General features: G+C 42.1%; 1 protein-coding gene across 2 annotated transcripts in view; it reads right to left on the reverse strand.

Moving 5' to 3' along the window:
- Positions 1 to 18,440: 18,440 nt before the first annotated feature.
- Positions 18,441 to 26,947, reverse strand: part of LOC147892111 (MADS-box transcription factor 23-like) — a 44,326-nt gene continuing 35,819 nt past the window's right edge. Inside the window, exons 3-7 of one of the 2 annotated variants that reach the window (XM_087388734.1) lie at positions 19,593 to 19,654; positions 19,415 to 19,514; positions 19,148 to 19,189; positions 18,962 to 19,054; positions 18,441 to 18,854 (exon numbers count right to left, since the gene is read on the reverse strand). In XM_087388734.1, coding sequence (XP_087244860.1) covers positions 18,831 to 18,854; positions 18,962 to 19,054; positions 19,148 to 19,189; positions 19,415 to 19,514; positions 19,593 to 19,654 — 321 coding nt within the window. In that variant the 3' untranslated portion in view covers positions 18,441 to 18,830. Of the gene's footprint in view, positions 18,855 to 18,957; positions 19,055 to 19,147; positions 19,190 to 19,414; positions 19,515 to 19,592; positions 19,655 to 26,947 lie in introns of both variants that reach the window. The other variant, XM_087388735.1, reaches the window with a different exon arrangement.

Consider the following 26,947-nt stretch of genomic DNA (forward strand, 5'->3'; position numbering starts at 1 on the left):
TTTAATTTAAAACGTCGCTATATAGCGACGCTTTAAATTAAAAACGTCGCTATATAGCGATGAAACAGCGTCGCTATATAGCGACGCTGTGGGTTAAAACCCGAAACACCGCGAAACACGCGGCGTTTTGCTCAAGCCATTCCTAATCTCTCAAGTAAGCAACCCAAAATCTCCTCCCACCTATTTTCAACGACCTCCCATCTATTCCAAGCAACCTCCCACTCTATTTCCCACTCCTCACCCTTCTCCTACCTCTTGTACTCCCTCTCTCTCCTTTTTCCCTCTTTGGTTTCCAGAAAGAAAGTTCTTCAAGAGGTGAGTTTGTTTCAACAATGTAGGTTGTTTGTTTGTTAGCTTTGGTTTTGTGAGTGTTTCTACTTGTATTGCTAAAGTTGTAAACTAGTTTTCATGCTTGATTTGAAAGGATTGAAACAAAAAACGAAATTTCAAGAAAGAAAGAAAGAAAACTCACCTCTTCTTCCTGTATTTCTTTCCTTCTCTTTCTCCTTGTCTCCTGAATCTCATCCTTTCCTTGTCTCCTCAATCTTCTCTTTCCTTGTCTCCTTTCAAGAAGTTGCTTTTGTGATCTCCTTTTTCCACTAACATCTTATTTGAAAAAATGGGTTGTTTTCTCTCTTTTGTAGGGCCAGTCCACTACACCGAGCGGGACATACTCTCTCTTTTGTGGGGCCAGTCCACTACACCGAGCGGGACATACTTTTACAGGTAAGTGCTTCCTCTTCTTTCCATTTAATATTTTTGTTATTTGCATTGGCCTGCAGCTAGCGCCTTAAGCGCTAGCTGCAGTGATGGGCGTAGGAACCCTCTCTTCCCCTATCTCTCTTTCCGTCTTCCCCCTTCTCTTTTTCTCATTTTTCCCCCTTCTCTTTTTTCCCTCTTCTCTTATTCTCTCTTTCCCCCTTCTCTTATGCGTGAGCTTATGCGGAAATAGAGAATGAGAGAAGCATAAGCTCATTCTCTATTTCTGCATAAGCTCATTCTCTATTTCCCATTCTATTTCCCCCTTCTCTCATTTCCCCCTTCTCTCCTTCTCTATTTTCCCTCATCTCTTTCCCCTTCTCTGTTTCCCCCTTCTCTCATTCTCTATTTCCTCATTCTCATTCTTTTCTTTCCTTTACATCTTCTTTCCCTCTTATCTTTCCCTCTTCTTTCCCTCTTTCCTTTCCCTCTTCTTTCCTTTCCCTCTTCTTTCTTCTTGCCTATGCCTATGCCTATGAGAATGCTCATGTTTGTTTTTTGTTTTCTGTTTTCGTGTTTGTATCTATGGTAGACATGGGATCACGTCGCTCATCCGATGAGTACGGACAGCCTCGCAGGAGGAGAGCTCACGATCTATATGCTCCAGAGGACTTTGATTCCTCTCAGGCGACTACCCCGAGGACTACCCCTGGTTCGACTCCTCTCGGTCCTAGTACTGTGACTACCCCTGGTCCGACCCCTCTTCCACGTAGCACTGCGACTACCCCTCAGGGGACTCCTTTGCTAGCCGCGCATGGCTTTGTCGGGACTCCTGACGAGTTTGTAGCGCAGATGAGCGATGAGGAGGTAGCGAGATTTTTCTCTCTGCTCTCTCAGAGGACCTCCGCAATTCCTTCCCCTACACCGACGAGTGGACGTACTGCCCAGCCATCCCCTCGCGCCCCTTCGACCGCGGGATCATCACCTGCGCATGCCTCCCGCAAGGGAAGGAAGAGTAGGATGGGCAGCTCATGTTGTGCTGACTCAGGAGATGTAGACGAGTCAGCACACTCATGCTCCTTTAGGTCTCCACTTGGTCCGGAGACACAGTATCAGTCAGGTCCCTTTCCCTCTCCTACTCCCACAGCTACTCCTCGATCCAGAAGCGGTCGCGCAGCTTCCACTCCTTTAGACTCTGCTACCGTCAATCCCCCTTACTCATCAAGGGATCTCTCCTATCAAATCACATTTGCCGGAGAGATAATAGAAGACAAATAGGGCAAAGCAGTGATGGCCATCATGAGGAGGTTGATGAGTCATCACTTCAAGAGCGGCATAAATATCGATTGGCGGTATCAAGATGCCCAAAAGAAGCAGGCAGTGATCGATGAGTTAAAACAAAGATATCCTAATCCGCCAAATGTGGAGTTTAATAACAATTATATAATCAAGCACATGGGTTTGGTCCTAAAGCATCGCAGATCAACCTTGCGTACTTCAATTACAAAGGGGTTGGCTAAACCCAGCTGGGCAGACAAAGCTGATTGGAAGTACTTCAAGAAGCAACATAGGGACCATCCCGAAATGTTCGAGGGTCAGAGGAGGGCTGTGAATGTTGAGATATCAAGCTCTATCCCTGACATATCTCCTGGATGACTATCATTTATGTCACCGCCTATGTTAGTTGTACTCGTGGTGTAGTTAGACTACCACGTATGTTTTTGGTTTGGGTTCACATATGAACCACGGATTCTAGGTTTTGACATATAGGGTATTTCCCTCTTCTATTGTATTGTTGGTTGTGTGCAAAAGTGAAGAAAGGCTTCACCCTCCAACCTTGTGTCCTCTCTCTTTTGTGTGTTGTGAAGAAAGCTGAACTTGAGTCTCCTATCTCTCTCCCTCATTCTTTACATGGTATCAGAGCCTTGTTCGTGGTAAGGAGCTCAAGAAAGCTAGCCAAGTTTGTGGTGTCCTGGTAAGAGGACCAGTGTAGCTTTCCTATTTCGAGTTTGGGAGCAAATCTCTGCAGGTAGCACAGCCAGAAGTGCAGGAGTGCACTGCTTCAGATTGAGAGGCCCTTCGCGGTGTTTCGGGGCCGTTTCGGGGCCCGTTTTGAAGGCGGAAGTTCTTCGCAGGCACTCAGGAAAAGACCTTGTTTTTGCTGTGCGACCACCGCGCGGCTAGTCGGTGGAAAGGTGCCACAGAAATTGCATCGTATGCCTATGTGCAGAGATATTGGGAGTTGCAGATTCATGCCTGTTGCCTGTTGATGCAAAATCGTCACGAGGAAGTGACTGTGTGGTGAAATACCACTTTCGTCAGTGTTGCAGATCTGCCCCTGTGAGGCTCTTTGCAGAAGTTTTGCTATTTGCCCTTCTGAGGCATTTGCTGTGTTTACAGGTTGCTGTTGCAATTCGTGATTTGTAAAATGTCTGAGAATCTGTCTACCATTGTCAGTGAGAAGCTTGACAAGAACAACTTCCAAGCATGGAAGTTCAGGATGACAAACTTCTTTATGGGAAAGGGAGTTTGGGATTACATCAGTGGTGAAACTGCAGAACCAGTTTTGGGTGCTGCTCCCACTCCTGCTGAATTGAAGGCCTTTAAAGAATGGCATGAAAAAGCCAGAAAATGCCTGTATTGGCTGTCCGTTAGCATTTCAGATTCTATGATTGTGCATATACAGGATCTAGAGACGCCTAAGGAGGCATGGGATACATTGGTGAAGCTGTATAGCACAAATACCAAAGCACGAAAGATGCAGCTAAAGCAGGAGTTGCACAATGTGCAAAGGAAAAATCTGAATATAAATGAGTATTCCTTGAAGGTGAAAGGCCTTGCAGATTCTCTTGCCTCCATTGGAGCACTTGTTGATGATGAGGACTTAGTGTCCGTGACCTTGAATGGTCTTGGGAAAGATTATGCACAGTTTCGGACATCCATTGGAGTCCGTGAAACATTTCCTGATTTTCAGGAACTTATTGCTCTCTTGCTGAGTGAAGAGCAAAGGAATGGTGGTTCAGCCACCTCAACTTCTCAAGAGACTGCTTTCTACTCGAATACAGGTAGAGGCAGGGGTAGAGGAAGAGGCCGTTCTGGTGGCCGTGCAGGAAATCAAAACCAACAACAACAACAGGAAAACCAGTCCTATGGAGGAGGACGTGGTAGTTCTAGAGGCAGGGGGAGCCAAAGAGGCCGTGGCTCATGGCAAAGGAACCAGCAAGTAAATAGCAGCATAGAATGCTATTATTGTGGAAAGCCTGGACACAAGGAGAATACATGCTATAAAAAGCAGAATGACATCAAAAGTGGAAAGTTGCAGCAAAGCAACTATGCATCATCAAGTGGGCATGGTGACGACAGAAATGAGCACCTTTTTGTGATGCAGCATATGGTTAACTCCATGTCAGGAGATGCTGCAGCTTGCAATGATGTTTGGTATGTTGATTCAGGTGCCTCTAACCACATGACCAGTCATGGTGAGTGGTTTCATGATGTCAGAAATTTGGATAAGCCAGGTTATGTTGAAACAGGTGATGATACTACGCACCCAATTATGCAGGTTGGTAAAGTGCCATTGGCTATGCAGGATGGCAAAACAAAGTACTTGGCAGATGTACTTCATGTTCCAAAAATCACCTCGGGGGGGTCACTATGTATAAACCCTCTATATCACGTGCGTTCAAGGCCTATTTCTAAAATCCCTTATCTGTAAATTTTTCATTAATAAAATGTACCCCTTTTCTATACAAATCTGTAAATTTTTTTCAAAACTATTTTACATAGTCCCTTATGTATATTTATTTCTGTAAATTTTGGAAATTAAAAAAATCCTTCTGTTGAACTCACGTGATAGGGTTACATATGATGAGTGACCCCCCCGAGAAAATCACTAAGAACCTGGTTTCAGTTGGCCAGATGGTTGAGCAAGGTCTGCAGGTTAGATTTAATCCTGATGGATGCTTTGTTGAGGACTTGAAAAATAAATGCCGCTTGGTTGCGAAAGGCAACAAAAATGGAAGAATGTTCACCTTGGATGTTGATATGCCTGAGGTGAAAGCTGCTATGTTTGCGCATGGGAGAGGTGTCATTGCAGATATTGAGATATGGCACAAGCGCATTGGGCACGTGAATATACAAAGGCTGAAATCTATGCAAACGAAAAACATTGTTGCAGGTTTGCCTAAATTCAGAGTTGAGGGAATGCAAAAGGTATGTGAAGCATGCCAAATGGGTAAGCAGGCCAGACATGCATTTCCCAAAAATGCTAAGGTGAGCAGAAGACCTTTGGAAGTGATCCATTCAGATGTTTGGACAACCAAAGCTGCTTCTATTGGTGGATGCCATTATTATGTGATGTTTATTGATGACTACACTAGGAAGGTGTGGATTTATTTTATGAAGCACAAAAGTGAAGTGTTCAGCCATTTCAAGGCTTTTAAGGCCATGGTTGAAAAAGAGAAAGGTGTGCATATTAAAGTGCTAAGATCTGATGGAGGGGGAGAGTACTTTTCAGAAGAATTTTGTGAATATCTGAAAGAACAAGGAATTCAAAGGAAGCACTCATGCAGGTCTACCCCTCAGCAGAATGGGGTTGCAGAAAGGAAGAACAGGCATATTGCAGAAGTAGGACGGGCGATCCTAAATGAGAAAAACATGCCTGATTATTTTTGGGCTGAAGCAGTAGCAACTGCTGTTTATATTATGAACAGAACCCCCACTGCAGCTGTCCATGGCATGACGCCTGAAGAAATGTATACAGGTCAAAAACCAGATATTTCTCACTTGAAGGTATTTGGTTGCATAGCTTATGTTCATGTTCCTGATGAGAAGAGAACAAAGCTGGATCCAAAGGCAGAAAAATGCATCTTTATTGGATATGCTCAACACCAGAAAGGGTATCGCTGTTATAACCCTTCCACCCGCAAAATGCAAGTGAGCAGAGATGTTGTTTTTGATGAAATGAGCAGCTGGTATGCACCAACTGTTATGGTAGGAGATGCAGATGCAGGAAATGGGAATGCTGCAATAAATGCAGAGCAGCAATCTCAAGCCTTGAGTGGACCCAGAGAGTCCTCTACTAGTGGATCTAATGCATGGACAGGGAGATTGAGATCTAGTGAATTGTCACATGGCAGTCCTGATAGTGTTGTGCAGGTATCACATAAGGGAAAAGAAAAAGTGGACCATGCTCCAGTGTTTGATGTGTCTGCTGGTAGCTCTCATGTTGATGGAGAGTCAAGTGGCTCTGAAATGAGCCTTGATGAGGAACTTGGGATTCCTTCTGTCGTTACACCTGGTGCAAGGAAAAGCAGGCATGATTTAAAGACTCCTGCAACTGATCCAGTTGTACGGAGGTCCACTCGTATTAAGTATCCAGTTGACAGGCTGAGATATGATGGGTATACAGCACATCACTATGCTTATATGGTCAAGGTTCTAGAGGAGCCAGAGCCCACATGTTTTGAGGATGCAGCAGGGCATAAAAATTGGGAAGCAGCTATGGATGAAGAGATGGCTGCCTTGGATGCAAACCACACTTGGGATTTGATGCCTTTGCCTCATGATAAGAAGGCTATTGGCTGCAAGTGGGTTTACAAAGTAAAGCACAATGCTGATGGGTCTGTTAGCAGGTACAAGGCAAGATTGGTTGCCAAAGGCTTTGCACAGACATATGGAATTGACTATGAGGAAACTTTCAGCCCAGTTGCAAGGATGGCAACCGTGAGAGCAGTAATTGCTATGGCTGCTGCAAAGGGATGGTCTTTGCATCAGATGGATGTGAAAAATGCCTTCTTGCATGGTGACTTGCAGGAAGAGGTTTATATGATACAGCCAGAAGGTTATGAGGATAAAGCACACCCCGATTTTGTATGCAGGTTGCGCAAAGCCTTGTATGGCTTAAAACAGGCGCCGAGGGCATGGTCAGACAAGATAGGGCAATATCTTGTCACTATTGGATTTCAGATTTCCAATTCAGATTTTTCACTTTATGTGAAAAGGACAAACAGAGGGATTGTGCTTATAGTCATCTATGTTGATGACTTGATTATTACAGGTGATAGTGATGCAGACATTAATGAAGTGAAGCTGCTGTTGAAGCAGAAATTTGAGATGAAGGATTTGGGAGAGCTGCGTTACTTCTTGGGCATTGAGGTTATTAGATCCCCGAGTGGGATATGGCTGTTGCAAAGGCAATACGGTTTGGACATGCTGTCCAAATATGGGATGACAGGCTGTAAGCCTATCTCTGTTCCATTGGAGCAGAATGTGAAGCTCAATGCAGAGTCAGGTGAGCTTCTTGAAGATATTACTATGTACAGGCGCATAGTAGGTAGCTTGATTTACATGACTATAACCAGACCAGATTTGAGCTATGCTGTGGGGCTGGTGAGTCAGTTTATGCAGGCACCGAGGAAGCCACATTTGGATGCGGCTAGGCGCATACTGCGGTATGTGAAGTCCACATTGCATTATGGACTGTTTTATGAAGCTGGGTGTGCATTACAGGTACATGGATACACAGATGCTGACTGGGCTGGTAGTGTCTCAGACAGGAGATCTACTAGTGGTTTTATGTTTTCCCTTGGAAGTGGTGCCATCAGTTGGAGCAGCAAGAAGCAGCCAACAGTTGCCTTGTCGAGCACAGAGGCTGAGTACAGGGGTGCAGCAATGGCTGCATGTGAGGTAGCTTGGTTACGGAAGCTACTTGCAGATATGGGACAGTCAGTTCATGCAGCAGTTGTCATTCATTGTGACAACATTAGCAGCATCATGCTTGCTAATAACCCAGTTTATCATGCTAGAACGAAGCACATTGAGGTGCATTATCACTTTGTGAGAGAGAAGGTTCTAGCTGGTGAGATTGATCTTGTCTATGTCAGCACTGAGGAGCAGGTGGCTGATATCTTTACGAAGGCATTGGGTACCGAGAAGCTTCGCAGATTTAGGAGCTTGCTTGGTGTACGTGAGATGGATTTGAGCTTGAGGGGGAGTGTTGAGATATCAAGCTCTATCCCCGACATATCTCCTGGATGACTATCATTTATGTCACCGCCTATGTTAGTTGTACTCGTGGTGTAGTTAGACTACCACGTATGTTTTTGGTTTGGGTTCACATATGAACCACGGATTCTAGGTTTTGACATATAGGGTATTTCCCTCTTCTATTGTATTGTTGGTTGTGTGCAAAAGTGAAGAAAGGCTTCACCCTCCAACCTTGTGTCCTCTCTCTTTTGTGTGTTGTGAAGAAAGCTGAACTTGAGTCTCCTATCTCTCTCCCTCATTCTTTACAGTGAAGAGACGGCTAGACATCGTAGGTACTTCGCACTTTGGTGCAGGCGGACGGTATGTGTTCGAGGCAACCGTGGTAAGTCTACTTCTTCCCATTTAATGTATTGTTCTATTTGTTTTACTTACATATTACATGCACTTTAGCTAACTCTAACTCTCATAAATTGGATCCACAGCAAGCTGCGATGGGTCGTCTTCCTACGGATGCAGAGACGCGGCGTGCATTTTGGATAGGAACAAAGCCGTGGTTCATTGAGCAAGAGGCAATGGGAGCGACAGTCGATTGGGCTGAGGTGGCTGCTCGCACGGTATAAGTTTACTCCTACTTGTAATCTCACTTTTTAATTTAAGTTCCAATCTAATTTTTGATTTATATGGCTCACTCTTAGGGTCAAAGCTCAAGCGTCCCATCATCAGAGACGAGCGATCAACAGGGGCAAGGATCGGACGCAGGTGCCGAGGACGAGGGAGAAGACGCAGGTGTCGGGGACGAGGGAGAAGACGCAGGTGTCGAGGACCAAGGAACAGGCCAACAAGACGATTCGGATTCGGATTTGGATGAGTAGTGGTAGTAGCATTTTGTATATCCGCTCGTTTGAGCAATTTTGTATCGCCCTTTCACAGGGTAATTTTGTTACAAACACAGTTGTATATGTATATGCATTTCTTCCTCGTCGTTCACAAGAACAATTTTGTATCACCCTGCAAGCAAGGGAAATTTTGTTATAAAAAACTTTCTTTTGTAATTACAAAAAAAAAAAAAGAATTAGTGGGGCTAAACAGGGCCAAAAGGAAGCCCTGTTTAGCCCCACTAACCCTTTTTTTTAACTTCTGTTAATCGTCGCTATATAGCGACGTTTACCAGTGTCGCTATATAGTGACGATTAATAGTGTCGCTATATAGCGACAATGACAAACGTCGCTATATAGCGACGATTAACAGCGTCGCTATATAGCAATGGTTTATAGCGACGCTCCTTTTTCGACGATTTTAACGACTTTTATAGCGACCTTTGCGCCCGTGAAAAAAAAAAAAATTTTAATGTAAAAAGCGTCGGTATTTCCGTCGGAAAATGGCCTATGCCTTGTAGTGTAAAAAGACTAAAACAACAAACACCAAAATAAGACAAGCAAACCCACAACAAAAATTCAAAGGGGCCCATAATCCCAACTAATATAGGAGACCTAAGGCCCTTAACAAGTAAACAAACTCACAAAAGAAATCTTAGGCACTCATCAAAGACACCCTTGAACTCCCACATACAAAACCAAATCCATTTTGATTCAAACCTTCCAGATTGCTTTTGCAACCTTAGAGGGTCTTCCTTCCTTCTTTGATCTCTTCTACTGGCCCACTAGAGAACCAAGCATGAGATACACAAAAATGGTATGCACCTAGCTTAAATAGAAGAATAGAATAACCTATTCAAACTAATACGTGTTTATTCATACTAATAAAAGTATTTGTCAGAATACTTATTCATACGAATACATTTGGATGACGGGTCAATTTATGAAAAAAATGTCATGGGTCAATGTTCTTTTGCCCTATTTATTCGCCTATCGAATCAGTCATCTGATTTTCCTGTATTTTTTGAATCACGAATTCAAATTTTTCTACTTAGGTAGCTAGGAGGGAGGAATACCTACACCAAGGCCACAAAGGGTAGCAAGATCTAGAATAAGCCTCGTTAGAAGTTGATGGTTTTTCATACAGATACCAATTGTGAGGAGCAACATGATAATGGAGCAACAATGTGAGAAGTCAAATGCATAAAATACACAATGCAGAAAATGCACAGAATGGAAGACAGACATAGATACCAATATACGTGGTTCACACAGAATGGAAGAGGAGAAGAGACACCAATTTATGTGGTTCATACAGTGTGGGCTACATCCTTATCTTACAATTTTGACCACACAACTCATGGACCAATTTTCATGTATTTTAGCTTTTGGGACACTGCCCCTAAACCCCCAGTAAGGGGGTCCTAATGGATGTTGCCCACCACCCTTAGAACCAACAATCCTAGGGGGGGTGCTACCCCCCCCTTACCTCCCTGGAATGAGTTTAAACACGCCTACATCCAAAGTAGAGCCAAAAAACCACTTCTAAAAAAAGATCAAGCTCCAGATACAATAGAGTTCAAACCAAATATTTGTTTCCACCTCTCTATGGACAGGTTCATACTCAACATGAAGGTCCACCTTATCAATAGTACAAGAAAAATGAAGAGCCTCCTAAGGAATTAGATCCAGATCCAGAGCTAGTGGTCATAAAGCCCAAGGTGACTACACCAATTGAGGTAAAACTTTAGAGCTACCAGGGAACAAATGAAGAAGATCCGTATAGTCACTGACTAAGTTTCTTTTAAGTATATTTCATTAACGGTACAGTCTAAGGAAGAGTATATGAATTAATTCCCCTACACCTTGGTAAAAATTGCTTAGAGGTGGTATAATTAGTTTCCAATTGGTTATTTTTTGGACTGGAAGCATATGATTGGAGCCTTTTTAAAGTGCTTTAGATAGGAAATCAACAAAGAAGATGTCTGCACTAAATTTAGGGAGCTCAAATAGAAGGAAGGCGAGCCTATACAAGATTTTTTCTTAAGGATGTCGCCCTTGATCAACCAACTTAGCACGCCACCAAATGACAAGTCCTTACTTGGGAAATTTTCTATGACATGGAATTCAGTCCAGCTATTGAGACTACCCTATGCTACCATGAGTTTTTTTTGTAGTAACTCCAAGCTACATACAAAACAGCCAAGTTATTGATACCCCAGGGGTAGATGACTAGTACCAAGTCATCTCAATGAAGATTCATAATCAAAGTGTCTCTAGTGTCATTATAGATGGAGGATCTGGAATTAACATAATTTTGGAGGTTGTTGCCAGCAGCTAGCTCAAGTTTAAGCACTTAAAACCATCACCATTAATAATTCGGATGGTAGATCAACAACTAGTTGAGCCAAAAGATATGCTATAAGATGTAGCTATGACAATTGGTGGAATTCATTACACAGTAAGCCTATTAGGAAGAAAAAATGTACCCAATCTTGTTGGGTTGCACAATTGGGGTTTTGATTTGATGACTATCCAAATGGGTGACGCTAAGATTCAAATTTTACACTAATTCAAATCCTATCCAAGAAACTTCATTGAGGATGTAGTTGGTGAAATAGAACTTGCCAAGTAGCTATTCATTGTTACTTGACTTGGTTTAGAGCATTAATCCTAGAACCAACACAAGAGCCCAGATCTAGGAAGGAAAATCCTTGGATAGTGATTGTAAGTGCAAAGCTACTCAGTGATAAGGTCCAAGCAGTTAAGGATTTATTTCTACAATATATGGATGTGTTTGCATGGAGTTATATAGACCTACATGGAGTGCTCTGTTAGTACTTGATACCCCTAGGTCAAGATGCCAATCCCATTCGACAACAACGGTACCGAATGAATTCAAACTATTCCAAATAGGTCAAAGTTAAACTGGAGAAGTTGATTTAGATAGGGTTTATTTATGCCATTGATTGGAGTAATTGGCATATCTCCAATAATTGTGTTACCAAAGAAAAATGGCAAGCTCTAAGTTTGTGTTGATTATCAAATTATTGATGCGCAAACGGTGACTGATCCATTTCCAATTCCATTTACAGACAAAATCTTGGACCAAGTTGCACGACATGAGATGTACTCATTCATGGGATCCTCTAATCCACATGAGATGTACTCATTCTCTCTGAAAAATCTTGGACCAAGTTGCACGACATGAGATGTACTCATTCTCTCTGAAAAATCATGGGATCCTCTAATCCACATCTCTCCTTGTGGTGGATATCCTTGATTACACTAGACACATTTGTTTTTATGGATCCACAAAAACATGGATGTAATCTTTAAAGCCATATGGCATGGCTAGAGCTGTATATTGATATTTAAACTTCAGAACACAAGGGTGAGTAGTAAGAGGATTCTATAGTTTATTGATGAGCATTTTCTATGTCTATCTCTCTCTTTGATCTTGATGCAATCATTGGTAAACTTCAAAGGTTAGCTTGGTTTTTATTAGAACCAAATTCATTCAATAGGATTAAAGAAGGGAAAGGAGTGTCATGTGTAGTTTGTTGTAACTCTCACTTATATGTCACAAGGTCTCTCTCTCTCTATCTTGAACTCACAAACTTGTAAGGCAATATTGCAAAAATCTCTCTAAAACTAATCTAGAAGGTGTGCCTACAACAAATCTACTAGGAGACTAGACCTAAGCTCTAATACCATGAGAAAACATGCGTGCCTCAGGATCGATGGAGCGTTCTAAGGTGGATGGAACCTATGTGGAGACATGATGAAGAGAGTGCTCATGACATGTACCTCAAGTCAATTAGGTTCCAAGATAGATTAGCTTGGACTCATAAACAGAATCTTGAGTGAATGTGCATTTCTTCTACTCAACAATACATGATAGGCCTCTTATATAGAGAGAGTGCCCTTTGAGACTGAAGAATGAGAAGTTCAGGCTCAATGAACTCAAATATTTTGATTGCAAAACTAACATGAGACTAAAGATTGAGAAGGTCGGGCTCAATGGACTCTCTCCCTATTTAAGTGCAGTGCAGACACAAGTAAGAGCCCATTATGAAATCTAGCCCCAAAACTCCATACACCAATCCAAACTCTATACCCCGATCCACCTGCTGCCGATCCACCTACAACGAATATATGGCATACCCAAATAACTTTGGAATGAGTTTTTTCTATTTGAAAACGATGTTGGATGGCATCCTCGCAGAAATAGACTCGGAGAAGGAGGAGGAAAATAGCTATAAGGAGGACATGCTTTGGTGGTGGGTGTATTACATTGGAGTCGGTAGAGATGGTGAATATTAATCTCCCTAGCTATTTTTTTTCCTGCTCCTTTAAGGTACTTGTCAAGCTCATGATGTAGGTTTGCTTTGCCAGGACATGATAGAGGCACGAAGATGTATAGAGCACAAAGACCAGGATGAAGAGGACCCCCAGCGAAAGGACTCGGAGTTACTATGGGTGTAGAAGTCGAAAGAGTCAAGTAACCAGTGTGTAATCCAAGTGTGTGAAGAGGTCTACCATTGTGCATCAGACTGGCCTAAAGAGCTAGGAGATGCTTGCTATAGAGAGGCTGATAAGACAACCATATCCACTTCTGACTTTGCCAATGTCAATGCTATTATCTTCAAGTCACAGTCTTTGCCAATCCCACCACACCTCTTTTCGCTGGCCATCCTTCCTCTACGAGTCCTCTACTATCATCGTTGAACATGTCCCTCTAGTTTTAGAGCCTTTTTGTTTTGTCCCAAGCTTTAGTATTGATACTATTATTATTCTTATTGACAATGGGGCATATCAAATGGTAACTACTAGTATAGGTATTGCTACCACTACAAATTTCATCGACCCCATTATTAGAACTAAAATCTCTAATCCCACCCATGTTTCTCTTGTAAAACTGGTTCGATCTCCCTTGGCCAAGCATCCGTGTCCACCTCTAACATCCACCCATGTCTTTTGGCGAGGAGCCCATAAGCACCCAGCTTCCTTAACCTGAAGATCAACCCACAGATGGGTTGATGAATTGTGGCCACAAAACTTGTCTTTCCTCTGTTAGGTAATCCTGAGTGCTAGGGCATCAACTTGACTTATTTTTTATGCACGACTCCCTTCCCTTAGTGGACCATTATGTTAAGACTCAGCCCCAAATTTTGCATGAAGCCAGTGGTGCCTTGGGCACTCTTTATCAATCTAGCTAGGTATTGGGTACCTCCCCAATATGTGTGCATTGCATAAAGGGAGTATGCCACCCGCTCAACCGGCTGCCTTGACCCGCCTACAGATGGAACATGATGAGTTGAGGGTGCTATTTTAGGATTTGACTGAGAGCCATGAATAGTAGAAGGTAGAGTAGGCTGGCATTGTAGTTAAAATATCTACTCATCGAGGCTAGGCAAAGAATTGAGCAGCTTAGGGAGTGAGACCACGGGCCACCCAAGCACTGACAGGCACTTCTACCAAGATTACATGGCTCTAAACTACGATCGTGGAGCTTTGACAACTGAACTAGGACTATGAAGACTGGATTCACACATGAGAGGATATTCTGGGTGCCACGTGATGAGCATCCCAACAACAAGAGGCCAAGAGGAGACTCCAACAATGAGGATGACTATGTAGGTTAGGGAGGATTAACCTCGAGTACCCCTTCTATAGTGCCCAATCAGGCTAGGACTACTCGTACCTCCAGATCAAATACTGGGGGCACCCCAACTCCAAGAACCACCTGGGCATATTGCACTCAAAAAGCATGGATTACTCGTGCCATATTGATGCTGGATGAGCCAGAGAACACCAAGCAGGTGCTCAACTGGGAAGGGTCCCAACCTGGTTCTTGGTGATGTCTGAACTGCTAGCCTGAGTCATCCCCTTAGAATATCTACTAGTGGACCTCTCTTTCTATTATTGGGTTGAAGACCAGTTTAAAAAGAAGGTGAAGATCAAGAAAGCTAATTAGTATGCAACATATAATACCGAGCATCGATCTATCATGCACTATAACCAAGAGTTTCCCCACTCGATGCCTCAACTTTGATTGAGTATTTGGGTCCCTACTCCGACTAGTTCAAAATTGTTGCGGAGGAGTTCAAGGTATGCTTCCAGAATGCACAAGCTTTCTATTAATCTACCCATTGCACAATGCTTCTAGCTTATCTCGAGGTGTTGTTAGTGGAATATAGGCCAGTTTGGATGGAGGTAAATGCGGTTTTGGTGTAGGAACAACAGAAACTACCATTTCCATCCATAAAGTGTTTTTTGCCATGCTCAAGGGTGGGATGTGGAAGGCTCGAGTAATCTGAACTTGCTTCCACGACGAGACAATGTGTGGTGCGGGATGTGCATAGGAAACCATCCGAAAAATGAGTGACCTTGCCTAAGAGCAAGGCCGTCACCATACTATGCTCACTGTGCTAAGTGGGAAAATAATGAAACTTCACAATGCTGTTACCCTAAGCCAATGCCCCCACCCATGTACTAACGAGGGCAACCACTGTCCTTAATGGCACCACCTAATCTTTATAATCAAGGCCAGTTAACCTTACAAGGAGCTCCCCAGTACCAATGTGAGCTCAAAATTTTCCATTGTTGCCACCAATTCTAGGACCACAACCCCCACCTCCCCAAATCACTCCCATAAACCAAGTAATCATTGAGGAGCCACCAAGCGAGTAGGAGGACCTTGACTACATCTTACCAGCACTTGAGTCATCTCCCTACGAGAGTCCTATATATTAAACCAGTCAGATTAGTCATTATGTGATGCAAGACGACCAATACATTCCATTGTATCAAACAACTACTACAATGCAGCGAGCTAGGGACACGAATGCCATAAATCATAGGCCAGCCATGCAATGTTATACTTACAGGGGTCTGCACCACGCTAGTGAGTGTCCATACAAAACCATTGCTAACTAGGCTAAAGCCTATTATAAATGTCAAGGGCCTCACTTGCTTAGGGACTACCCATACAAGGATGATCAACCCATACAGGGGCCGACGGCCACCAATTTGAATACTCCATGGTGCTCAGGTTGTGGGGTGGATCATCTCTAGAAAGATCACCCTATGAGAAGGACTCCTAGGCTGGATGCTGACCAAAAAGCCAGTATTAACTTATTAAGTATTGAAAGGGGCAAAGTATCCTCAGTATCATTGCACGTGATTATGAGGGCCCAGGCCAAAGCCATGAGTAGGGAGCTCTCTAAGCAAGCCAATAGGTAAAGGATGGCCATCTCCTAGTCTAAGGGCAGGTTTGGAATTAAAGTGGGGGAAGGTTCAGACCATGGATGTTTTTATCAAAGCTATGCTTCTATATTAATATAAAATCTTGGTGAAAGTTTATCGAGCTTGTTTTTTTAGTTTCTTCATATTGGTAGAATGCCTTATGATTATATATATTTTCTTTTGAATTTTGAAGTGAAAAATATAAAATTTTGTGAAAGTTTGAATTTTTTTGCATAAAAGTTTCAAATCTTGGCAAATATTTCAAATGTTTGCTTTTATTAGGGCATACAAACTTTCGATACCAACATTAAAGTTTAGCTTCTCAACGAAACTAATTTGAAAAAATCATCCATGGTTCAGAATGAGTTATTATTCAAAAAGGCAGAGAGCGCAATAATATCCACCTTGGCATCAACAAGACCTGGCCGACCAAATAGGAAACCCACCGAACCATGGTTCGAGGTAAGTGGTAAGACCAGCGAGACAACTGTAAAGACGAGATCCAAGCCTAATGGGCCAAAATGAATACCCCAACCCGACCACCGAGAAGTAATGCCTGGTTGAGACACAATGGTTAGTCTAGGATTTCCAAGAAAGATTTGAGCAACGACTTAAGACTCTTAAGAATATGGACGCCATTCACCCCAATCATCAAGTGCCAAAGGGAGCAACAAGGCCCCCTCCCACCCCGGATAAGGTGGATGAGAGCGTTGCGAATGGCACGGTTAAGGAAGTCTCTACTGCAACACAAGATGTTCGAAGAGGACCCAACTTGGCCTCAAGCTATAGAGGATGAACCAACATCTTTTTATGGGTTTGATAAGGATTGAATCGAGGATAACTCTTTTCTTTTCTTTTTTTTGGAGGGGGGGGGGATACCAACCTTCTTTGTTGGGAAGTGCTCAAAATTCTAAGCTCTTTGATTGTATGCCCACATCTTGGCCTAAAATAATTAATTAAAACAAATATCCTAACAAGAGTATATGTTAATAAGATTATGGCTAAACAATGCGAGAATATAAGCAAGCATGGCTAAGTTTGAAAGCATTTTTAACTCTCCTTAAATGCTAGTAGTTATCAATCAAGGTTTGCTTTGGGTTTTTTCCCTTTACATGAGCTACATTCACTTCTTAAATGCCAATCTCCCTAGTAACAATGCCAAAGTAGTCACTTTGGTCGCTATTGATATTAAATTTTTATCATCGTTCTTTCCCATCGTGCACTTTCTTGCATGTACAACCTCACATGGCTACTAACTACACCTGTTGAACAATGTGTATCTATGCACATGGGAAAAGGAATGTCCACCAACACATTTTCTCATTCATGTTTCCAAGGGAATGACTGAATGTGTAGGACGACCCGTGTAAACATGGCAATTGCATGGTAGTGACAAAAAATTGACACAATTGATAGAGGATGTACAATTGACACAAGATGGCAAGTTATCATTTTATTAAGTGGATGTAGTCACAACCCATATAATAATTTATAGATATACTCCTCGTTTGCATACTAGCATGGTGATCGTGTCGTACTCACAGTGCATGTACACGAATATAAAACTATTTTAGAGTCTATCAAAGTGTGAGCATCTCCAAGAGGATGTAAGAAAAGACTAAAGAGTCAAAACTATTTTAGAGTCTATCAAAGTGTGAGCCAAGAGGATGTAAGAAAAGACTAAAGAGTCAGCTCACAATAAGTAATGTGTGTTTTTGTACTTGTAGTTTCCAAACTCCAAAAATGCCTCATGTTAATTCAAGAATTGTCCAAGGCTAGGTTACATCGAGTTAGGCTAGTCTACGTCAAGTTAAGCCAAGTTAGCAAATCTTGTATTGGAATTTGGGCTTGTGAATTTTCTACGCAAAAAATAAAAAATCTCAATCTTTGAATCATCGAGTTAGGTTAGGTTAGGCTAGTCTACGTCAGGTTAAGCCAAGTTAGCAAATCTTGTATTGGAATTTGGGCTTGTGAATTTTCTACGCAAAAAATAAAAAATCTCAATCTTTGAATCATGGCCATGGCAATAGTGAAGTTGTAAATTTCTAAACAATATAGACTCATTACACTATCAAAACTGAGCCCTCGTAAACATTTTCAAAATGAAACTATATCATAAATTTTCAATCTAAACATTTTCAAAATATAGATGTACATATTAATGTATTTTCATGTGTTTTTGTAACTTGTAAACTTAAAATAAATGTAATTAAGGTGTGTTACCACCATGTAGTATAGCCTTCTTACAAAATATTAACATTTATGTAACATACCATGTAAGGATAATATGAGCATAAATGAAGTAATAAGGAATTTGTTGAAGGGATGTTGGTACTATGATTATTTTTTCACTCACATTTTGCTATTAACAAATGCTTTAATGAATGTCTAAAGTGCTATTCCTATGTAACAAAGAATCGCACAGCATGCTAGCAATTCCCAATGAAGATCTATGCTACCTAGAAAAGAGATACAAACTCTTTATCTACTAGTACCTCTTTCAAACAATTCAATCGCCGACAAAGCACTGCATAATGTGTAAGCACTTTTTGAAAGTTTTCTAGATACCCAAATTTATTATAAGCTTTAATGCCATACCCAAATTTATTATAAGCTTTAATGCCAGGTGTATGTGTGCATGTGGGGCAGGTAAGGGGGAAAGGACGTCTAAGAAATTGACCTTCAAAATAACATCAATGTTGTGCATCCACCACAAAACCATCGTGGATAAGTACTGATAAAGATTTGTAATTTCAATACGGATCATAGCCATAGTCCACCCAAATCTTTCTATTGAAAAAGAAGAGACAGTTCTGTGCTTTATTTACAACAGAAGGGGTTTTTTCATCTCCCTACTCAAAGCTGTTTAAGTAGCTATGGAGGCAATTTTCAATCTTTCCATTGAAAAAGAATCAACACTTCTGTGCTTTATTTTCAACAGAAGGGTATTTTCCATCTCCCTACTCAAGGCTGTTTGAGTAGCTAGAGAGGCAATTGCCACAGATGAGAACAATCAGCTATTGCAGACTGGGAGCTTTAACCTAAGAGACAAGCAGGTGAAGGTATCAAACTTGGAGAGTGGAATTAAGAAAGACCAAAGCCACCCAAAGTAAAGCAGCAAAAGAGGAGGGGAATGAGATAAACCTACGAAATTAGACCCAAGCTGAAGGGTCGTGTCATGCGCATCTTCACAGCTTACTGCCATTACAGTGCTTCCTTGCATCGAATGTATGTCTGAAATCTTAAAGCTCATCCAGAAAATTCATCTTTAGAAAACAAAAACGCTTCTCAAGCTCGAAAGTCAAATGCCACCCACAGTAGATTAATGCCGTACCTTAGCTCTCAGCATCTCATTTGCTTGAAACAGCAGATGTTCCTGAAGAAATCACCACCAACGGGTTCAAACAAGTGACAAAGAAATCAAAAGATGCCGTGTAGATTGTCGTTTGCAATCGAGTGGAATCACCCATCCTTTTAAGAATCACCCACCCTTTTAAGAAACTCGTGTAGTCTAGCCAGCAGTTTGACATGAATGATAGAGATGCTGTAAGATTTTCTAAAGTTTGGATGCTTCGTACAAATTTGCGAACTGGAGCTCTACCTTCCTTGCCCGAACTCGGTCTAGTCCTGTGCTCAATTGGATTTCCAGCTTCTCTAAGTCCTCCACTAGCAATCCTCCGAGACTTTCGCCCTTCAAGTGTCTGCAGCATTGCTAATTTAAGTAATACAACATGAAGGTAATACATATTGAACAAGAATGAAAAAACCTCAGCACCTACCTTTCTCTGCTTTGCATGAAAGCCAGCTGCTCCTTCATTCTGGCAGCCTCACGTCTCCAGTACTGCAAAACCAAGAGTAGTTAAAGAGACTTACCAGGGCCTGGATTTAACTTCATTTGAAAGAGACATTGATGTTAAGACATGCAATAGTAATTACAATGCATGTTAAAGATATGGGTGACAGATTGTTAATTCAAGGACATAAGAACATCAATAATATTTTCCTTCAAACAATGGAATACGGCATAGGTCGTCCTCTCTTTAATTTGATCATAGTTCAGACAGGGTGTTGTTTTTATTTCATAATTGCGGCTAATCTTACAAGGTGTTCTCAATGTCATACTTCAAAGCTACCCGTTGCAAAAAAACGTGCTAACACATTTTGACGTGTTTCCGAGAGCTTTAGATCTCTTATCAATGAGATGGTTCGACCCAGATCAGCGTCCAGTTGAGAATGCATATTTTTGACACCTTCGTGTGTTTTTAAAGAAATCATTTGGTACTATTGGAGGCATCCTTTGGTACTATCAAAGATTCCTTGAAAAGTGTACGCTTTCTTGAGGTCCTAGTATTGAACTGGCTACGAATCACCAGGAATAATGAGGAGGAAGAATTGAGTCTTGATAAGAAAAAAGGAATAAGAGTAACTCGAAAAACCTCCCTTTTCGATTTGACGAATTGGATCATAGGACAGAAGTTGGAATAGAGTTAACAGTGGCGATTGAATTTCGTGTTGTGGAAATTCAAGTTTAGATACTATCGAATGAACACAACTAAAAGTGCTAAAACTGAGGATAAGCCAGGTTCCATTCCACCCTGTACCCCTCTGGTGATTTATATGGCGGCTTCAACAAATGCCACCACTTCTTATTCTTCCATTCTTGCTTCAAGGAAGTATGGCTTCGGAATAATGTCTCCAGTTTATCCATGGAAGCATGTATATGCATGCGCATGTGCATCCATCGTGTGTGTATGTGTGTGTGTGTGTGTGAGAGAGAGAGAGAGAGAGAGAGAGAGAATTTTAAAACTAGCCTCACAGCAAGAAACACATGGGACAATAGTATAGACCCTCACATGATACAAAGATACATTGTATTCCGTAATCATAATTTATAGTCATAAATGCATTATTGAATGAAACCAAAAAGAACTTACATAATGTTATTCTACCACAACATCCTAGAAACTTCATTGCAAGCAAAGGTAGTTGTCTATGTGCATACATGCATGCATTCAAAATCCTTCTGTGTGTGTGCACGTGTGTGTGTTTTGAAGAGAGAGAGTAAAACTCACAACGATCCTAGGACATGAAGCTCTATCAAATCAGCTTCAGCATTACATCTAGAAGATCTTTGCTTCTAGTAAATATTTACAAGAAAATTGCTTTTAAGATTTAAAGATCTTATATGAATATCGACAACACTAGTGCAGTATACAAAGGACCTATGATTTGCTCGAGTAAAACTTCCTTTTTCCATGAAAGAGACTTCTATTAAGTATGAAAAAAACCCGCGAGAGCAAGCTCAATACGGAAATAGATCATGCTGGACATGAGAAAAAACACTCTAGAAGAGTAAGCAAAACTCAAAAAGAGCTGAAGAGAAACCAAGATTGAGGTAGGCTGTGAGAAAAAAACACAACAACACAAAGCAACTATAGACGCGCTTGGTAGACGCGCAAAATAGCGGGCGCGTCTATAGGCGTTGCTCTAGTAGAGAAATTACGGACGCGTCTATAGGCGCGGCTAAACGCTCGTCTATTTACGTGTGAATCACCGCGTTTATTTGCGCGTTAGACTTGAGAAAATACGGGCCCGTCTAACATCCCGTTTATTAGCGCGTCTATTTGCGCGTGTATTTGCGCGTTTATTTGCGTGTTTACACTGAGAATCAGACGCGCATTTAGACGCGTAAATAGACGCGCTCCAGAGAATACAGAAAGTGAGATTTTGGTGTACATCATTGCTTTCCAAACATTGCCCATGATTACCAAAGCACATAATTTTTTGCAAGCCCACATATACAAGAATTAAGGGAAATGAGGAGAATGAGACAACATGTAAAATAGTTTTACCAATATCAATTGTGGGGCTACGGTTCAATCTCATCCCCAATGAGATCAACCCTTGCCAAACTATCTACTTCAAAATCCAAACAAGTGTTTAGATCTACAAATACATTTAACCCACTACTACTTGTGCCACTCATGTGCTCATCGAAATCAAGATCTCCAATGGTAGGCTCGTCCTCACGGGTAATGCCGGCCTCAATATCTATATCTCCTATCTCATGATCATCCTCCTCTCTTGTATCACGATCATCATCACGTCCATGGCCATGATCATCCTCCATACGCTCCATATTAGTAAATGTACTATACATCACTTTGAAACGTGGCATAATAGGTATGACATGCCACCACCTATTATTATCCACCATTGGTTGATAGACAACCTAATTCAAACACAAATACAATCATGTTACTTTTCTTGCATCAAATATTTAAAAGCGAGTATTTTTATGTGTGTGCACAGTACCTATTCACATTGTTGCGGTAGTATTAGTGTGTCCTTCCTACTTTGCCAAAACTTTGTCGAGTCAATAGTTACAAAGCCACTTGCATGGCGTTTGATTGTTGCATTAGGGCCTCTTTCCACCACGTCCTTAAACCACTTTACATCCAAAACATACACAAAGAAGCGTCGAAAGTCAAGCATAATGATATCTTGGATTATGCCACAATAATCATCCATGGCTCCATTGGCTCCCTCAAAGCTAGCAATGACGCCGCAATCTTGTGTGTTTCTCTTATCATCAATCCGTTGTGTTCGAAAATGCTTGCCCTCACACCATATAGCATTGAACATAGTGCACTACACCAAGAAAAAATCAATTAAATAAGCAATCTAAATTATAAAAACCTCCTAACTTATGCATAACATTCTATATACCGATCTTGCTCATGCATCCCCTCTAGCATACTCCCATTCTTCCATTGTGATATGCATCCCCTCGTCTTTCTGATCTGCTTTCTCCATTTCATCAAGTAGCCAATCCACATGAATATCCTTTGGAAGTGCTCTTAGACGCTGAGGGTATGGCACACGAGATCCGTGGTGTGTACGAAAGAGGGCCCTTTCTTCTTGTCTTCTTGCCTTTGCATCCTCGTATCTTGTCACCCATCTTTTCATCACATCACTATTAAGCATGCAAAAGAGGTTGATACTATTACGCAACTCCGTGTCTATTACTTTGTTGCGTCCTTTTCCTTGAGGCACAATAGAGGTCATCCTTAGGTCTTCATCATCTCTCCATAGTCGTAGGAGAGAGCTATCCACATCAACAAGAAACTCAGAAATATATACAAGTGACTCTTGTACCAACCAACCCTCGGCCATGCTACCTTCGGGTCTTGCATTTTGTCTCACGAAGCCCTTCAACGTCTTCATGAAGCGCTCGAGGAAGAACAACCATCGTGCATGTATAGTACTGCATATAACAATCTCATCCACCAAACGTACTATGAGATGTAGTTGACTTGTGAGAATAGAACGTGGAAATGTCTCCTCCACTAAACAAACCGCCTCCACTGATATAACTCGAGCATTCTCAAGCGTGGTGGGATTTATTTCCTTTGAGCTCACATACCTCACAAGCTCGCCCATCTTGTAAATACAATCTTTCACGTCCTTTGATGTACTATGTGAAATGCTAGTAGGTAGTATGAACTGAACCCGCGAGGAGGTGGTTAATTAGTTGCTTATAGCTATTCACTCACAAATTTGAAAGGAAAAAGATATTATGCATATAAAATACTTACTTGGAGCATCTTATGCCAATCATGAGATTTCAAGCCATATAATTGCTCTACACCTCTTTTCTTGCTCTTTGTAAAGGCTCCCTTCAAACACCTCATGCATCCAGTGGGAGTACAAATTGTAGTAATAGCGCGCTTCACCGTCGCCATCTCTAGCTTTGATAACATCCACGGTGCACGAGGTAAAAAAACATGCCCATTTGGTCTCTCTTGAGGCCAAGCTTCACGCATCCTCCCTGTGGTACGTAGATCCTCCCTTATGTCTGCCGAATCTCGTGTCCCATTCAAATGCTCCCAAATGGTAGATGCCACATTCTTGAAGATATGCATGGGATCGAGCAGGTGATTGATCTTGAGGTGGGACCAATATGGTAAATGATAAAAGATAGAGTATCCAAACAAAATAAAGTGTTAGCATGCAATCTTCACTTTCAACCAATATAGCCAATCTTTACTTCCAGCTAATAGTTACAAATCCTTACCGGCTCATGCCAAGTGGTGGAGGAGTCGTGGAACCGTCCCAAATTCTCATCCAATCTCCCGCAGTGAGTGATTGTGGGAGGAATTCATTCCAAGGGGCAACATATCTAGGATGATCAGGTGGGAGAAATCGATGGTGATTCTCATAGATGACCTTATTCAATGCGTCTGCCTGTGAGGCAACTAGCGAAGGACCACAAACAAGACATGCATGGTAACCCGATGTAGTGAGACCTGAAACAATAGATGCAATTAAGAGTGGAAGGTGGGTTTAGGGTGCCACGTCCTTGCCTATTCATAATTAAAAAATGCAATGCTTACCTGAATACTCGCCATAGCCTGGGAAGTCATGCATCGTCCACATCAAGACTGCTTTGCAGTTGAAGTCTCGTGACGAGGGAGGCCTGCTCACATCATGCACCTCGATACCTCTCCAAAGTATCTCTAGCTCATCAATCAAAGGCTCCAAATAAACATCAGGGTTTTTGACTTTATGTTTCCCTGGAATTAGAAGGGATAGCATGACATGTCCTTTCTTAATAGCCATAGAGGGTGGAAGATTGTAATTCACCAATACCACTGGCCATACACTGTAAGACGTGCTTTTGAGACTAAATGGGTTCACACCGTCCATACCCAATCCAAGTCTCAAGCTCCTAGGTTCTTCCTTGAAGCTTGGCCATGTGTCTTCAATATGCTTCCACGCAGGAGAGTCCGCGGGAGTTCTCCACTTGCCATCGGTTGATCGATGGGAGGAATGCCATGACATGAGCTCTGCAATAGATTTGCACTTGAACATATGTTGGATGCGAGGGATTATGGAAAAATGTCGCAATACCTTACGAGGCACGTCCAAGGTTTTGAGATCTGCTCTATATCTTGCCTCTCCACAAGTAGGACACTCTCTTGCATCCTTATGTAGTCCACGAAACAAAACGCAATCGTTGACACATGCATGGATGTGCTTGTAATCTAATCCTCCCAGAGAGGTCACATGTTGCCTTGCCATATCTCTTGAGGTCGGTAATTTATTCTCCCTTGGAAGTATTTTACACAATAGCCTGCACGTGAAGACCATAAATGAGGAAAAGCATTCGAGTAATTGACCCACTAGCATAATTCACCATGTTTGCAAAATCGACTTTAAAGCTTACTTGAGTAATGCATTCAAACTTGCATTGCTCCATCCATAGATGGTTTGCAAGTTTAGTAACTCAAGGGAGGCACGTAGAACAGAGAATGTGCACCCCTCAAACAGTGGAGTCGATGCTGCGGTAAAAAGATCATCCTGCTCCATGCTATTATCCCTCCCTTGATGGACATATAAATCCCACACCATATCATCAAACACCTCCTCCTCCACGGCTTCATGAGGTAATGGTGGAGGGCTACTATCACCATCACTCCATGCATCCGTAACGATCCCTTCTGAAGATCCCACCTCATATCGCCAACACTTCGCCTTCTCACGACGGGCATAGGGTAACATGTGCGGGTGTGGCACTACATCCTGTATCAAATTAAAATGGGATCATTATAACTCAAACATATGAACACCCATAGGTATCTCAATCAATCTTAACTTACAAACCCTTACCCTGTTTACGGTCACATCCCATTCTCCATACTTTGAGATATGATTGAGCGTAATCCTGCGTGCACGATACATGTTTCCTCGACATCGATCACACAGAGATTTGATTTTTTGCTCCAACCACATTTCGCGATGGTGGATACGGAGGGATTCATCCTCACTGGAGCTGCTTGTTGAAGATGGAGACATTCTACAAACAAACAACCCACTAAATTTGCTCTTCTTCAAATGCTTAACTTAAAAACTCTGTGTTGCGTCTATCGCCACGTATATCATCGCGGCTAATGTCGCGTCTAATTGCACGTTTAAACGCACGTCTACTCTGTGTATTTAAACGCGCCTGTAGACGCGCTAATAGACGCGACTATAGACGCATCTACTCTGTGTATTCAGACGCGACTATAGACGCGCTAATAGACGCGACTTTTAAACCTGCTTTTCGACGCACCGCTCGCTTTGCTTTTCTTTTGACTACTTAAACTTTGCGAGCGGCTTTCTTCCTTCTTTATTAGCAGTTCTATAGATTCGAAGCTTAAGAGAGAGCCTCCCATACACAGTTCCAAGCTTTCACTCAAGACAAAGGGACCGTACCTACACTTGCTTCCAAGCCTAAAGAAGAGGAGGAGTACGAACAAGGAGAAGAAACAAGTTTGGAAAAGAAAGATCCTTCCATACCTTTTTCCAAGTAAGTCCTTTTGAAGTTGTTCTTGCTTGCTCTTTCTAGTTTTGTACTTTCTCGCATCCACGAAACGCAGCATCTAGATATGAGCGACACGTTCTTTTGTCGGACGAAACGTCCTTTTCGTCTTTTTAGTATTCTCGATTGTCGGAGCGCGTGTATAGAGGCATCTGAGGACGCATCTAAACGCACGTCTATAGGCGTGTCTATATGCGCGTCTGGCTTGTTACAGATACACACAGACGCGTATGTAGACGCTCACACAGACGCTCTATTAAAAGGAGTTTTAAACGAATTGTTAGACGCGCTTTTAGACGCACTGTTAGACGGATGTTTGGATGGACTGTTAGACGCGCTGGTAGATGCGCTTGTTAACGCACTGTTAGACGGATTGATGAACGGATTGTTAGACGCGCTTTTACTTGAATTGTTAAACGCTCTGTTAGATGCATTTATAGACGTGAAGATTAGACGGGTCTATAGACGTGCTCTGACAGAGTCTCTTTTTTTTTTTTTTCCTTTTTTTTCCCCTTTTTTCTCAGCTCCCAAAGTAATCCTGCGGAGTTATACGGGTACATGACGGGTACCCTTAACACTCCCCAGGAGTCGGCACTACAGACTCCGAGCCACCCCACACCGCCTGAGATCACCCCAGCGGAGTCCGCACAGCCGTCTTATGCCCCTTCCCCCGTACCGTCTTATGCCCCTTCCCCCATGCCGTCTTATGTCTCTTCTGCCATCCCGTCTTATGCCCCTTCCCCCATGCCGTCAGGAGGTCCTTCTGCC

The sequence above is a fragment of the Dipteris shenzhenensis genome, chromosome 17 (assembly GCF_047967505.1).
Source record: "Dipteris shenzhenensis isolate YYH24624 ecotype China chromosome 17, Dip_SZ_1.0, whole genome shotgun sequence".
Classification (NCBI taxonomy): domain Eukaryota; kingdom Viridiplantae; phylum Streptophyta; class Polypodiopsida; order Gleicheniales; family Dipteridaceae; genus Dipteris; species Dipteris shenzhenensis.